A 16,716-nucleotide genomic window follows, 5' to 3' on the forward strand; every position below is an offset into this window, starting at 1 on the left:
CTCTTCCACTCTCCATGTTGTGGCAATCTCAAGCTGTGCTATGGGTACTACCTGCCAGCCATTGCCTGCAGTGATGTTGGGTGGTGTGACAAGGGAGGCAATCCCTTCCCAGAATGCCATGACCCTGGCTGAGGTTCCCAGGCTGCCCAAGACCTGAAAACATGGGATGACAGTGGAAACAGTAGCATCTGGTTCCGTTCTGGAACCAGCCCAACTGTTAATCCAGGCCCAAAATTGGGGGGGCCAGAATACAAGCTATCCCCCAACTTTAGTTAATGTAGGGCAAGGCTATATTAAGTGGGTTGGTCTGGATGGCCCACAAGGTCTCTTCTAACCGTGATTCTATGATTTTAAGGTGGCCTTTGACCACATTACCCCAGATCAGTTCTGTCCAGCATTTGGCCGCTATGGAGCTGATCCAGCCCCACACTGACCTAAATGGTCAGTGTAGAAGTACCCAATGACTAGGTTCACCATTGTTTAGAGAGTACTTACTACCTTTGCACTACATTGTTATAAAACGCAATAAAAAATTGCTCTTCAAGTTCCAGTTTGTGTAGGTGTGAACTGTTAACAAGGCCTATTTATGTTATGTGATCTCATGCAATGAGAACCTGAAAGAAGTCCTGGGAAATGTCATGCAAGAGGATTCCTAATTCCTTCCTATGATGCTTCTTACATGAGGCTGCAATCCTAGGCATACCTGCCTGAAACTGCGTGTCACTGATGTCAGGCACTTACTAGAACAGGATTAAGCTGTACATGGCTATAGCACAGAAGCCAGAGTAGTAATGAGCAAATGCCTCAAGCGTGTTAGCCCATTTTCATCCCCATGAGACCACACACATTGGTGCTTCTTTTGTGGCAAGAAGCCAAGTACTACAGGCACTTGGATCTCTCCAAATTGTGCCAAAATCTTGCCAAATTGTGCTAAAATATATTTTGAGGTGTTTTGAGGGTTTTTCAGGTGGCTTCATGGACCACAACCATCCTTTTCCTGCTATGGGACAGAGCATACTTTGGAGGTTTGGGAGGAACTGTACCATGACCAAGCATTTGATTTGGTATGTGAACCAAAAAGAGAACCCTCTCAAAAGATAAAACCAACACATCCTATTTATTGTCGAAGGCTTTCATGGCTGGAATCACTAGGTTCTTGTGGGTTTTTTCGGGCTATAGAGCCATGTTCTAGAGGCATTTCTCCTGACGTTTCGCCTGCATCTATGGCAAGCATCCTCAAAGGTACTGAGGTACTGAGGATGCTTGCCATAGATGCAGGCGAAACGTCAGGAGAAATGCCTCTAGAGCATGGCTCTATAGCCCGAAAAAACCCACAAGAACCTAACACATCCTATTGTTCCAGAAGGCAAATTGCCAATGAGTAGAAATGGCAGGAAACCATTTGAAACTGTTTGACTGCTGACCAGACAAGTTGGAGACAATGAAGTAAAATACGAATAGCTGTCGAGGGTGCTGTCGGGAATGCACTTCCTCCCAAAAGCTCCCTTCTTCTTTATGGATCCAAACTGAACCTTAAAATATTCTTTACAAAACCTGCTCCAAATTAATTGCTAGGAATAGGTCCTTTTGATCATCTATTATGAAAACCTTGCTCAGAACTTCATATGATGCTATTTGTCATTTAATTTTGGCAGACTCTTACCTGTCGTGGCTTTTAAAATGTGTCTGGAATTCTCAATTATACTTAAAAATATTTTTATTTAGAACATTCAATCATGGATGGAAAAGGCCTTCTATATATAAGACATTTCTGATCCAAGAAGAATTGTGGTATAATGGAATGGGAAAAGTATGATCTTCCTGGGAATTAAGGGATTCTCCAGTACAGTGGGGAACAGGATGGGCTGGAGAAGGAAATCTGTTCTCTCAACATTTCAATTTTGACTCAGGATTTGCTCTAATGACAAAATGGGTCTATCCCAGGCCTGCACAACTTGGCAGTATTAAAGGACTGAAATTGAAATAGACACAGATAGGCATTTAGCACTTCACTTGGGGTTTGCGAGGGCCCTCCCCAGTGGTTCTCAACCTGTGGATCCCCAGGTGTTTTGGCCTACAACTCTCAGAAATCTCAGCCAGTTTACCAGCTGTTAGGATTTCTGGGAGTTGAAGGCCAAAACATCTGGGGACCCACAGGCTGAGAACCACTGCCTCAGAAGAAGCAGCAAAGCGTAGTAGTTTTGGTTTCCTCACCTCTCCTCAGCCTGGTGGTGAGTTACAGTTCTTTTCCAAGGGAAAGAAGTACATCAGGTCTCACCTCCACTGCTCTTCCTTTCTCTTTGGGTTGCCTCTGCCCATCTCCTCATGTTCATTTCCCTCACTTGTGAGGGAGAAAACTAGCTTCAGCATGAAGACCGTACAACAGCTTCATTGTGAAGCTGTTTTCTTTCACAAGTGAGAGAAAAGAAGGAAGATTTGGAGCCGGAGAAGTAAATGACAAGACAACCCAGAGGCAAAGAAAAAGGAAGAGCAGCATAGCCAAATTTCTCTCTCACAAGTGAGGGAAATGAATTGGATAGGAGGGCCTCATGTGGCCCATGGGCAGGCCTCATCTAACCCAAAGCATTGTGATGCTGCATTTGTTTTGTGAGACACTAAAATGACAATATGGGGCAGCAATAACATGGCAAATAAACAAGAGTACATTAGACTAGAAGCTCCCAGTGGAGCAATGGGTTAAACCCTTGTCCTGGCAGGGCTGCTGACCGAAAGGTCGGTGGTCCAAATCCGGGAAGCGGGTTGAGCTTCCATCTGTCAGCTCCAACTTCTCATGCAGGGACATGAGAGAAGCCTCCTACAGGATGGTAAAACACCCTGGCGTCCCTGGGCAACGTCCTTGCAGACAGCCAATTTTCACACCAGAAGCAACTCCTGACATGAAAAAAAAACCCCCAAAAAACAAAACTAGAAGCTTCTAACATCTACGAAGAGCATAAGTAGGTTGGTTTTTAAAAAATATATAAGCCAGGAAAAGTTGCATATTAAAATGTTAATTGAAGTATTTCTCCAATTAATATCTTAAGTATTTCCAAAGTATTTCTTTCTCCCATAGAGAATCAAAGGGTTTAATTTTGGGGGAACATGCTCTTAGTGCATGACAAACCACAAGGGTTGTTAGTTCAACTGAGGCAAACTGGCAATAGAGAGATAAGGGTACAATCTTAAAATGGCCAGTCATTTGATCTGGTTTCCTGCATTCCCAGCCCCTTGCCATGGCTAATTCAGGGCCTAAATCAGGCATGGGCAAACTTGGGCCCTTCAGGTGTTTTGGACTTCAACTCCCACAATTCCTAACAGCCTACTATCAGTGGGATAGTGTTGTTTTTCTTTTGTGAAAGGTCATGTAAACTGAATTTATAATAGTTTCAGATGCTTGATTTCAGCTGGCATTAAAGAAAATGATTTTCTTCCTCAGGATGTAAAAATTCGACCAGTCAAATTCATTTCTTAATACGTTTTTTTAATAAATATACATTTATCAAGTAACAAAAATTATTCACAAAATATACAGCATATACACATTGCCAAGCACAAGAGCTTGCAATATAGTCCCTGTGTTTTCTGACATTCTCCTTGTGGATGTACAAGCAGCCGTCCACTGGGGCTGCAATGTGCCTATCTACTGTTCGGCACTGAGCTCCTAAATTCAGTCCTTGGAAAAGAGGATGGGCCAGAAATATATGGAATGCCTTCCAAAAGAACACAATGGATGGTGGATCTGAGCAGCCCCCTTTTCAGCTCATGCAGTGCCTACAGCAGCACGCCTTCCAGTTCTCGTCTTCTGCTTCGTTATTTGGACAATCCACTCCTACGTTCAAAGGGCCTTGACATCTTCCGGTGTGTGACAACCCAAACTCATTCATGCCCAAACAGTGTGTTGGACTCTGTGTAGCACCTGCCGCTTTAACAGAGCGCAGTGCAGTGCAGTTTTGTAATTGTTCATTTTGTCCACTTGTTCTTTCTGCAAGCTTCCACATTCAGCAAGGCACATGCCGTCCACCGATAACACAGTCGTCATACAGAAGCTGGACAAGGGAAAAGAAAACAAACCAGGTTAGCAGAAGACTCTAAAGGAATTGTTTCCGTATTTCTCGTTATTCATACCAACATTGTTATGTTTTGCTGCATAAACACAAGAACATTAACCAAATATTATTAATGCATATTGTTAATATTTAGTTCTATTTTAATGTTTGTATACTTTTGGGTTTTACTGTATTGTATATGTTTTACTCTAAGCTGCTTTGAGTTTTTTAGAGAGAAAAGTGGAGCATTAATAATAATAATAATAATAATGGGTTGTTGTGAGTTTTCGAGGCTGTATGGCCATGTTTCAGAAGCATTCTGTCCTGATATTTCGCCTGCATCTATGGTAGACATCCTCAGAGGCACCTCTCAACTTCTGAGGATGCCTGCCATAGATGTAGGTGAAACGTCAAGAGGGAATGCTTCTGGAATAAGGCCATACAGCCTGGAAAGCTCGCAAAAACCCAGTGATTCCGGCCATGAAACCCTTCGACAATACAATAATAATATTAATAATAATTTCTATAGACACAAGTGATGTGGGGAGCTAATCTTGCCAGGAAGCACAACCTCAAACTCTGCAAACTGTTAACTAGCAAGTCATGAACCAATAATACTCTCTCCATATTCAAAGTTTATAACTACTTCACATGTGCTAAAATTAAAAAAAAAACTTACTTCATCTTCTGTGAACTCTGAGTCTGATTCGCAGCTCTCTTCATCTTCACTTTCTGGCAGCATCTGCAAGTCCAATGTGGTAAACTGCCTCAGCTTTTCCTGTATGGAAGAGTTGCTCCTTCCCCAAGTGAGCTGGTAAGGAGAGTAGCCCTGGTAGGTGACTCTGTTCACATCTGCTCCGTGGTTCAAAAGGAGCGTCACCAGGTCTTGGTTCTGAAGATCAACAGCCAAATGCAAGGCAGTCCTACCATTGCATGGTTCCTGAATTAAGAAAATGAACAGAAAAAAATTAAATACGTTGGCGAATACTTTTTTTCCTTTCTTAAATCGTGTAATTAAGAGCTGCTTATGTATTTCCAAGTACAGACACCCACCTGAGCGTTGACATCTGCTCCCAAAGACAAGAGGTATTCCACAATGGCCAGATAACCTTGAATAGAAGCCAAGTGGAGGCAAGTGTGGCCTGTGAAGTGGAAAAAGAGAGGAAATTAACATATGCAGTATGTGCTATGCAATGTAAAATCATTCTAATCCACTAGCTATAATTTTCAAATCAAAAGATTAATTCAAATTATTTCACATTTATGTGGTTTCTAAAATTAATCTTCACTTTTTAACTGCTTAAAAAGGTGGGGGGGGGGGTTGGCATAGTTATTGAGTTTTAAATGTAAATTTAGTTTAATTGCATGAGTATTTTTATTGTATCTTAACTTATATTCATGACACAAATATTGGGTTGTGTCATGTTATTGAGTCCCCATGGGGAGAAAGTTGGGATAGAAATAAAGCTCTCTCATATTCATTCATATTCATACACACACACACACACTTACACACAATAATATACTGTTTACCCCCCAAAAACAAGTAATTCTAAATGTCCAAGATCCTCTGAGGATTTCTGAAACAGTGGATAATAGTGAACCTAATGTTTTGACGATACTTGGAAACTGGAGGACCCACAAACACCTTGGGGTACAGTGAGGCTATTTTCTGGAGCCTGGGCAAGTGAAACTATGGATATTGGATCCATACTTGTATATGAATGCGAGGAAGAAGATGCCTTGAACTTCCAGCTTTCATAAGTCTCAATTATACAGCTAAATTACCATACTACAGAATACGTGTGGGCAAACTTTGGCTCTCTGGGTGTTTTGGACTTCAACTCCCACAATTCCTAACAGCTGGTTTGCCCATGCTTGCTGTAGAAGCTGTACTCCAAAACGCCTGGGAAAACTTGCTATGAATGGATCAGGGGGAAAAACCCTGCATGCCTTCTCTTAACTACGTGACACTTGCCCCAGTAATCTTTATTGAGAGCTAGCCAAGAAAGTCACTTATTCATTGGGCAAAACTATGATGCCAGAGGTCGAAGTGTGCAATGACTGGGCAAGTTGACGTCAGTGGTATATCAGATATGAGCTTACCATTGTAGTTGGATGACTGTAGGAGGGAGCAGACTTGCTTCTGACAATACTGTGTGAGGACACCGACGCTGCTGAGAGAGCCCCGCTCACAAGCAATGTGCAGAGGAGTGTTTCCTCGGAAATCTCTGATCTCTGGGTCACATCCGACTTTCAGGAGAGTCTCCGCGATCTCTGGCTGGTCCGTGATCACAGCCAAGTGGAGTGGAGTCTGCAAGGGCAAAGAATGGCCTGATAAGCAAAGGAATTCTACTAGACTTCAAACCCTCACTTCAAGCACCATTTCTAATGAGGAAGTGGTTAGATATGCATGATTGTTTGCAAAGACCTTGCAAAACTGCAACTCCCACAATTCCATAGCACTGAGCTACAGCAATTAAAGTGGTATCAAGCTGCATTAATTTTGTAATGAACCATCCCCAAGTTGAAGTCTGAGGTCCCTTCCAGCCAGGCCCTATATCCAAGGATCTGATCCCAGGTTTTCTGTTTATCACAGATTATTTGGTGAGGAGTCATATAATCCAGTTTAAAGCAAAAAACCTGGGATCGGATCCTAGGATATAGGGCCTGCCTGGAAGGGCCCCAAGTGTCTGGGATTCGTCTCTGAATAGCGGGCTCTTCCCACGAGCCTAGGGCAGTGATTCTCAACCTGTAGTCCCCAGATATTTATGGCCTACAACTCCCAGAAATCCCAGCCACTTTACAAGCTGTTAGGACTTGAAGGCCAAAAACATCTGGGGACCCTGACCATTGAACAAGCCGGATAGGGCTACTGCATGTTGGAGGTCCAAACAGCTGGAGGGTGCCTGGTGTAGATGAATCCAAATGGGCAACTTAATGGATGATGTCCCCTACTACCAATTCTTTTTTTTTGTTTGTTTACTTTGGGGATAACAGTTCAAGATCTGGTTTGCTGTGAGGTTTCCAGCCTGTATGGCCATGTTACAGAAGCATTCTTTCCTGACCCTCTATTCTGCCTTGGTCAGACCACATCTGGAATATTGTGTCCAATTTTGGGCACCCCAATTGAAGGGAGATGGGGACAAGCTGGAAGGCGTCCAGAGGAGGGGGACTAAAATGATCAAGGGTCTGGAGAACTAGCCCTATGAGGAGTGGCTTAAGAGCGGGGAATATTTAGCCTACAGAAGAGAAGGCTGAGAGGAGACATATTGAGGGTCATGTATAAATATGTGAAGGGGAAATCATAGGGAGCAGCCTTGTTTTCTCCTGCCCGCGGAACAATGACTTCAAACTACAAGAAAGGAGATTCCACTTGAACATGAGGAAAGACTTCCTGACTATGAAAGCTGTTCAGCGGTGGAACTCTCTGCCCTGGAGTGTGGTGGAGGTTCCTTCTTTGGGAGGCTTTTAAGCAGAGGCTGGATGGCCATCTGTCGGGGGTGCTTCGAATGCGATTTCCCATGGGGTTGGATTGGATGGCCCACAACATCTCTTCCAACTCTCTTAAAGTACCTGATTGAGGTTATTCTGGAAATTCAGGAAAGCCGTGTCTCGTTCCGCTTGGCGAATGATTTCCAAACTCAGGGACTTTTCCTCGTGAATAATTGCCAGATGGAGAAATCTGCAAATGTACAGAAAGAGAGAAAAAAAACATTAATTTTAAAAAAAAATCATTTTTATTAGCAACAATTTCAGAATAATAATAAAAGAGTGAAAATAGGAAAATAGGTAAAATAGAGAAAAATAAGTAAAACCTCCCCAAACATACCACATACCCAAATTCCCTAAGTGTTTTTAAAATAATCCCTGAGATCAGCTTTGTCAAAGGAAAGGAAGCACATAGACATCCCACATGTCAGGACCAGATGTTGAAAGCTTGGAGTTTCCAAGGCTCGCGCATGCGCCTGAGCGTGCATCCGGGTGTTTTCCGAAAGGAGAGGAGGAAGCAGTGTGAGAGAGCGCGGTGTCCCTGGCGCGCGGCCAGGGACTTTCCAGGCGGGCGCCTCGAGGACAATAAGCCACGCCCACCCCTCCCTGAAGCCCCGCCCAAAAGGAAGAATGGAAGGCTGGAAAAACCCAGCCTTGCAAAAAGAAAAAAATTCCCCAGGATTTTTATGTAACTGGAGGAGGAAAGGGGAAAAAACAAAGGAGGAGGAAGGAAAGAATGAACAGAAAGTGGGGAACTCAAGTTTGGGCAAAGTAGATCAGGTATGGGCCAACTTGGGCCTTGGAGGTTTTTGGACTACAACTCCCAGCATGCCTCACGGCCTCAGGCCCTTTCCTTTTGCCCCTCCGCCGCTTAAACGGCGGAGGGGCAAAAGGAAAGGGCCTGAGGCCGTGAGGCATGCTGGGAGTTGTAGTCCAAAACACCTCCAAGGCCCAACTTTGCAGAAACCCCTTCCTTTCTTCCCTGAGGACTTACGTGTCTCCATCTTCGGTCACTTGCTGCTTCCAAGCCGCCTGAGGAGCCGCCACGTCGGGGAGAACCGGCTGCAAACGGATGCCTTCCAGCTCCCGAACCAGATCTTCATACTCCTCATCCTTCATAGAGTCCAGGCCGCTGTCATGGCGGTCCTGGTCCAGCTGGCGCTCCTTCTTCGGGGCCTCCATGGCGAAGAGATCCACAGCAGGGCTGAGCATGTCGAGGAGGAGAGGAGAGAAATGTGCCTGAAGGAGGAGAAGCGAGAGAGAAAGGCGGGCGGGCGGGGCTGGCTCGGGCCTATAGCGCCTCGCCTGGAAGGGGATTTCTCGGCGGGGAGGAGCCTGGCGGCGGGAATTTCCCAGCCCAGCCAGCCAGAGAGGAATTCCCTCGGAAACTTGGTGCTTTTTTTTCCACACCAGGGAAAGTACTTCTCTTCTCCACGGCTTGTTATGTGACTCAGGAGAAGCCACCCCAACTGCCCCCCCCCCCTTGTCTCAATCTTTGCCCCTTGAGAAGAAAGACAAAACAAGGCCCAACCATTCCTTCTTGGGATTTTCCTCCCTATCTGTTTTTCCCCCCTCTAGTAAACTAATCTGGCCTTGGGTGGCATGTTATTTTCGTAGGGACACCCACAAAAGGAAGGGGATGGGGTGGCATTATTATTATTATTATTATTATTATTATTGGGTATTTATTTATCGCGTCAGGGGCAGACCAAACAGTTGCATTGCATTTTTTAACAAACAAACAAAACACAAAGTTTGCAAGCTTGGTAGTTGGTTAAATGTCCTTTCATAGAATCATAGAGTTGGAAGAGACCTCATGGGCCATCCAGTCCAACCTCCTGCCAAGAGGTAGGAATGTTGCATTCAAATCACCCCTGACAGATGGCCATCCAGCCTCTGTTTAAAAGCTTCCAAAGAAGGAGCCTCCACTACACTCCAGGGCAGAGAGTTCCACTGCTGAACGGCTCTCACAGTCAGGAAGTTCTTCCTCATCAAGTTTGCAGACGACACCAAATTGGGAGGGATAGCCAATACTCCAGAGGACAGGAGCAGGATTCAAAACGATCTTGACAGATTAGAGAAATGGGCCAAAACTAACAAAATGAAGTTCAACAGTGACAAATGCAAGATACTCCACTTTGGCAGGAAAAACGAAATGCAAAGATACAGAATGGAGGATGCCTGGCTCGAGAGCACTACGTGTGAAAAAGATCTTGGAGTCCTCGTGGACAACAAGTTAAACATGAGCCAACAATGTGATGTGGCGGCAAAAAAAGCCAATGGGATTTTGGCCTGCATCAATAGGAGCATAGCGCCTAGATCCAGGGAAGTCATGCTACCGCTCTATTCTGTTTTGGTTAGACCACATCTGGAATATTGTGTCCAGTTCTGGGCACCACAATTCAAGAGAGATATTGACAAGCTGGAATGTGTCCAGAGGAGAGCGACTAAAATGATAAAAGGTCTGGAGAACAAGCCCTATGAGGAGCGGCTTAAGGAGCTGGGCATGTTTAGCCTGAAGAAGAGAAGGCTGAGAGGGGATATGATAGCCATGTATAAATATGTGAGAAGAAGCCACAGGGAGGAGGGAGCAAGCTTGTTTCCTGCTTCCCTGGAGACTAGGACGCGGAACAATGGCTTCAAACTACAAGAGAGGAGATTCCATCTGAACATGAGGAAGAACTTCCTGACTGTGAGAGCCATTCAGCAGTGGAACTCTCTGCCCCGGAGTGTGGTGGAGGCTCCTTCTTTGGAGGCTTTTAAGCAGAGGCTGGATGGCCATCTGTCAAGGGTGATTTGAATGCAATATTCCTGCTTCTTGGCAGGGGGTTGGACTGGATGGCCCATGAGGTCTCTTCCAACTCTTTGATTCTATGATTCTATGATCTGCCTGTGACAAAGAACTAGTGGGATCACAAGCCTGAAAAAGTTACAGAAAATGAACACGTCAAACTACTCTGGGACTTCCAAATTCAGACAGACAGAGTTTTGGAGCACAATACTCTTGACCTCACATTTGTGTTAAAACCAAGTATGGATAGTTGATGTTGCAATCCCAGGCGACAGCAGGATTGAAGAGAAACAACTTGAAAAGCTGTTTCTAAATCCACAATATGAGGATTTAGACTCTGGCGCAAGCCAGTAAAGACTCTGGCGCAAGCCAGTAAAGGTGGTCCCAGTGGTGATTGGCACATTGGGTGCAGTGCCTAAAGACCTTGGCCTGCACTTAAGTACAATCCGCGCTAACAAAATTACCATCTGTCAGTTGCAAAAGGCCACCCTACTGGGATATGCACGCATTATTCACCAATACATCACACAGTTCTAGACACTTGCAAAGTGTCCGATGTGTGTCCGATGTGTGATCCAATACAACAGCCAGCAGAGTGATCTTGTTTGCTGTGGACACGTTGTGTTCCAAATAATAATAAACAACTGGAAATGCTGACATGATACGATGATTTAAAGATCGAACTGCAAAGATTGGCACAAGCCAGTAAAGCTAGTCCCAGAGCCTAAAGACGGAAGTTTCGGAAAGTTCTGACTTTCTTTTGGAAAAATTTGGAAGTGACTTTAGAATCAAACCACCAGCACCCCCTATATCCAAAAGGAGTTTTGAATCTTTTTTTTTTTTTTTGGAGCAACCAAGCCTACTATCTATCTATGTGTTACAAATACATCTCAGTGTACATCACAAAGTAACATAGAATATGGACCTGGCTGTGGCGCAGCTAGTTAGTTAGCTGCATAAAATTACTACTGACTGAGAGGTTCTGAGTTCAAAGACAGCCCGGGTCAGAGTAAGCTCCCAACCATTAATAGTCTAGCTTGCTGTCAACCTATGAAGCCTGAAAGACAGTTGCATCTGTCAAGTAGGAGATTTAAGTACCGCTTTTTGTGGGGAGGCTAATTTAACGACGCCATAAAACCTTCCTGCAGCATGCAGAAGAATTGGGAAGTACTTCATCAAAGGACCCGGTGTCACAAGTAGACAGTGAAGTGGCAGCTCCCCCTGTGACCGGAAACAAGCATACCCTCATGAAGCTGGAAACGCTGAAATGTTAAATTGCCTCTATGTCTATATATGTTGCATGTCTAAATGGCATTGAATGTTTGCATGTATATGTGCATTGTAATCCACCTTGAGTCCCCTTTGGGGTGTGAAGGGCGGAATATAAATACTGCAAATAAATAAATAAATAATATCTTATCAATAATATTGCAGCTTGCAAACATGAGGATACAGCAAAATTATATATATATATATAGAGAGAGAGAGAGAGAGAGAGAGAGAGAGAGTTTTCTATGTGGCAGCACATTGTTGGCTGTGAGTAGAATACAGATCAAACTGTCAACATGTATCAATTCACTTCAGTATAGGGCTTGGGCTTGGAAAATTGCATTTTATTGCATATCCTCAGCATGTTTTTTTAAATTCCTGTAAAATATGTCCAGTTGGAGTTGGTACCTTTTTGAAACAAACTTCACACACATATATGCACACACATGTATGCACGCACCTACACACTTCACCATTGCATGATTGCACAGATGAATATACTACAACATGCTGCAACATTTTTGATAGAGTGCCATTTATTTTTTGCTAAGACATTTGGTGCACATTTAAAAGGCATGATCAGATTTTATCTTCTCCCCCATGACTAGTTTTTAGAGACTGTAAAACAGACAGGGGCCCCATCTATATTTGATTCAGTTGCTAGCTAGCTTCAAACTCTGGCGTTTAGAAAATGCATGCTGATAAAGCATGCTGTAGCGTGCTTTAAGGACTTTAAACCAACATAAACTAAGTCAGGGGAAAGTCCAAAAGAAAGCCCTTAATGTGCATTACGGTATTCCAGTATAAACTCCATTTCAAAGCAAAATTGGCTCTGCAGAATGTGAATCACTGTGCAGGCACCCAAAGCACTCTGCTGATGTGAAGATGTGCATTCTGGTTGGGGATTTTTTTCTTTTAAAAAATCATTCTTAGGGGCTGTCAAACCATGGATCCTGAAACCGGTTCAAGGCCAGATTTGGTGGTTTGTATAATCACCTGGTCCTCAAGCTGATTCCAGGATTTCATATGTAATCATTGCACAATGAAATTGCTTTCTTCTATACCGTCTTGAAACTGACTTAAGTGGTCAGTGTAGATGAGGCCAGGGATTCAAGGAAAACATTAGTCTTTAGATGCTTGTAGCAACCATCCCATGCACGTGAGTCCAACATGGGGACAAAGTTTGCAGTGACAGCCTGGTTTATTTAAAAACTGTTTATGCTGCATTTCCTTAAACGCTTGAGGCAGCAGCTTTGGGTTTGCTTCAGCTTTTTGTCAGGCATAAATAGTTTAAGTGAAGCACGACAAGAAGCTGGAACTCTATGTCTTTGGAGATTAGATTACTGCCTAAGAATAATGTGTCTGTGTGTGTGTGTGGGGGGGGGGGGGGTTCCTTGGGTTTTTTTTTTTCCAAGTATGGAACTTTCCAAGTGGATTCTTTATGGAAATCTTTTAGAAGTTTTTTTCAAAATGAAGACATCAATAGTGGTGAACATGTTTTCCCCAAAATACGACGCCTGTAAATATGGATCTTTCCTTGATAATGTGCAAATTGGTGGGTGCACCATCTGGGAAAATCCAAGGAACACTAAAAGGCTAGGAGAGGAGCTTGATGAGAAGGAGTGGGATAGAAAGGAGAATACAACGGAGGGGTTGGCAGAGTTAGACCTTATTGGCTTATCCAACCCAAGTACAGGCAGTCCCCAAGTTATGAACAAGATAGGTTTTGTAGGTTTGTTTGTAAGTTGAATTTGTTTGTGAGTTGGAACAGGTACATTTTAAAGTGTAATGTCACTAAAAATGTACATTTTTTAGCTTTGGATAGCAAAGGGAAGGGTTAACAGTTCCTTTGTGTTTGTTTTGCTGTCTGTGCCCCTATTCAGAAGATGTCACCTCACTTTCTGTCCCTGTAAGCATTGGATTTTGAAAAATGTGTCTTGTTGTAGAAACAAAGATTGGTGATAATAATAATAATAATAATAATAATAACAACAACAACAACAACAACAACAACAACACTTTATTTATACCCCGCTACCATCTCCCCAAGGGACTCGGTGCGGCTACATGAGGCCGAGCCCAAAATACAACAATACAGCAATAACAATAACAGTACAAGCAATTTAAAACAAAAACTTCAATAGCGACACCATTTTCCCATGATAACACTTTCAGGGGTGAATTTCCCATCCTAGGGGTTGATTTCTCTCACTTCCTGTTGTCTCACCCCCATTCTCAACTGTGAGTCACTTGTAAGTCAGATGTTTGTAACTTGGGGACTGCCTGTACTGAGAAAATGCAACCTTAAGTCCAGACTCCTGACTACGTGCTTCATACTTTGTCCTACAGCAAGGAATTTGCTTCCAGAATGAGAAAGGCCATTCAAACTCAAAGCACAACAAAGTTAGGAAAGAATGGAAAGGAGTGGAGCAAATATGTCTGTAATGCCACCTAGTGGACATATAAAGACTATATTGTCTCAGTATTTTATGTGTGTTATATATACTGTATTTCTTTGATTCTGGGGACTTCATCCCACAAGGGGGAGCCCCCGAGACGCAGTGGGTTAAACCTTTGTGCCAGCAGGACTGAAGACTGACAGGTCGAAAGTTCGAATCTGGGGAGAGCGTGGATGAGCTTCCTCAGCTCCAGCTCCCCATGCAGGGACATGAGAGAAAAAGCCCCACAAGGATAGTAAAACATTAAAACATCTGGGCACCCCCTGGGCAACATCCTTGCAGATGGCCAATTTTCTCACACCAGAAGTGACTTGCAGTTTCTCAGGTTGCTCCTGACATGAAAACAAAATTCCCACAAAAAAGGGGGACAGGGGACGGGACACATAGCATTGTCTTCTTTGCGTGGCCTGTCCTAGAGTTTTGTCTTTAAAGAAGACAGAGAATTTCCTCACCACCATCAAAAAATGTACCTTTTTAATAATGGGTATATTTTTTGAAACAGCACTTTCCATGGGATTGTTTCCATAAACCCCTACACTAAAAGAGACAGGCATCCTTTTTGAAAAACCATCTTCATAGGATAGTCCCTCTTAAACTCCTACATTAAAGTATATGAACATATTTTTGAAACACCACTCTCCACGAAATCATTCCCTTAAAACCCCTACATTAAAGGAGACAGGCATACTTTTAAAAACACTTCTTTCAATGAGACCCAAACCACCTTTAAACCACAAATGAAAACAGAAGGAGCACTAGCCGACTTCCCACATGAAGGCCTATGCTGAAACACTACAAAGTAATTGGACAAATTCATCACTTCCCATCCCAAGAAAAAATACATGTTTTTTAAAAGTTTCTATGCTTAGGGAGAAGAGTGGAGTCGATTTCTGTCCGATTTTGAAATCCTTCCATTTCTACATGCTGCAGAGATAAGAGTCCCTCCAGAAGCAGACGTGTGCCATTTGATGGGCTCTGTGGAAGTTTGTCCTTTAAGTGTGTAGAAATGGAGGAAATTGATTGTGTAGAAATTGAGGAAACCCTCCATATGATAAGGTCCTAAGACACCATCAATGGTAAGAGGCACACTAATTTCAGTATCACCAAATACACACACACACAACTGTGATTCTAAGACACTCCATTTTTAGAGATGCTGGGGGGGGGGGGTGACCTTACAATTGAAGTAATATAGTGTGTACACACACACACACACACCATATATACATTTTCAAATTGCTTGTAAATTTCTGGTGACACCATGAATTTCATAGGGTTTCTTTGGAAATGAATGGTTAGAGATGGTTTTGTCAACATCTTTCTGTGAAATCAACTTAGAAACACCTAGTATTCATTGATGGCTTATCATCCAAGTGCTGACCAGGGATGGCCCCACTTGGCTCCCAAGGCCAGACAAGATCCCTTGCCTTTAAGGTATTTATAGAAATCTCTCAATACACATTTATAAAAATGCATCTAGCGAGTTCATATCTGAGGGGTGGATAGCTCAAACTTAAGAATGACTCTTTATAAAATAAAATATTTTTGATCAAAATCAGAGGATGACTTTCCAGGGTCAAATTTTGCTAATACCTGAGGTAGATTCCCCCTAAGCTGAGATTGACATATGGACACGAACCTTTGGACTGCCCTGGAGCTAAAATAGATCCATAAATGAAGTATTCCTCTATAGAAGTCAGGCTACAGATTTTCTTTGGAGAAGCTGCCATTTAAACAGAGTATTATCAATACTTGCTTGTGTTTGGCTTTGGCAGTTGGGTGGGGGAAGAAAAAATGCTTTGTGCAGTTGGAAAAAAAAACCCTTGAGACTTAAGAGGGAAAAAACACACCAAGTTTATGTTGGCTTCAGGTTTCTAATTAATAAGTATACAATGGAATTTGTCTTCTTTAGTTGTGCACTGCACCCCTCAAGAGAGCTGGAATTTTCCATTCAACAGGAGAAAAAAATTGCATCTTAAACAACTCAGTTAAGTGAAGAAATACTGTACGCTAATTTAACAGCTGGAATGTCCATTGTTCTTAGGTGTTGAAAATTGTGTTGTTAATCAGAGCGTTTCCACTTTGTTCCACACCTCTTTCTCTTTGTGTGTTTGAAATTCTAAGCATGGACAGCAAAAAGTGTGCGTGGAGCCTCAGGCAAGACCAGCCATTGAAATGGAGAGGTATGGAGCATGTCCTAGAGTAGGACATAACTTACCTATATCAGAGAAGTCTTGGATAAACTGGAAATCAGTTCCCCCAACAAACACCTTGAGCCCTCGAGCCTAATCAAGACAATACCTTTGCTAGCAATTAACTGATGGAACAAAGTTGAAATGCAAGAGTGTAGCAAAAACAAGTTATTGGGCCAAAGAAGTAAAACATGTTTTGTGAGGAAAAGGTTTAATTGGAAATGACAAAAAATAATCTTCAATTAATGCATTTTAATTATGAAGTATGTTACAAAGTTTCCAAAGAGGCAAAGCAATTTAAAATAAAATGTCCATGTTCAATATGGTTTTACTAAATAACAGTGATTGAGAATTAAATGCCCATTGTGCAAGTCATTATACTCTAGTTATTTGAATGGTTAATAATGTCTAATGCATAACAGGCAGACAATTCATTGTTGAAAATTTGGGACACCTGGCTATACAAT

The 16,716-nt window shown here is 42.9% G+C and overlaps 1 protein-coding gene across 1 annotated transcript; it reads right to left on the reverse strand.

Moving 5' to 3' along the window:
* Positions 1-3,464: 3,464 nt before the first annotated feature.
* Positions 3,465-8,841, reverse strand: NFKBIA (NFKB inhibitor alpha). Its single transcript, XM_060759195.2, has 6 exons — positions 8,533-8,841; positions 7,623-7,731; positions 6,153-6,360; positions 5,100-5,188; positions 4,726-4,986; positions 3,465-4,046 (listed from the first exon to the last, which is right to left on the reverse strand). The coding sequence occupies exons 1-6, from the start codon at positions 8,748-8,750 to the stop codon at positions 3,999-4,001; spliced, it is 933 nt and encodes a 310-aa protein (XP_060615178.2). The 5' UTR covers positions 8,751-8,841; the 3' UTR covers positions 3,465-3,998.
* Positions 8,842-16,716: the final 7,875 nt, after the last annotated feature.

Source organism: Anolis sagrei, chromosome 1 (genome assembly GCF_037176765.1).
Source record: "Anolis sagrei isolate rAnoSag1 chromosome 1, rAnoSag1.mat, whole genome shotgun sequence".
In the NCBI taxonomy this organism is placed as follows: Eukaryota; Metazoa; Chordata; class Lepidosauria; order Squamata; family Dactyloidae; genus Anolis; species Anolis sagrei.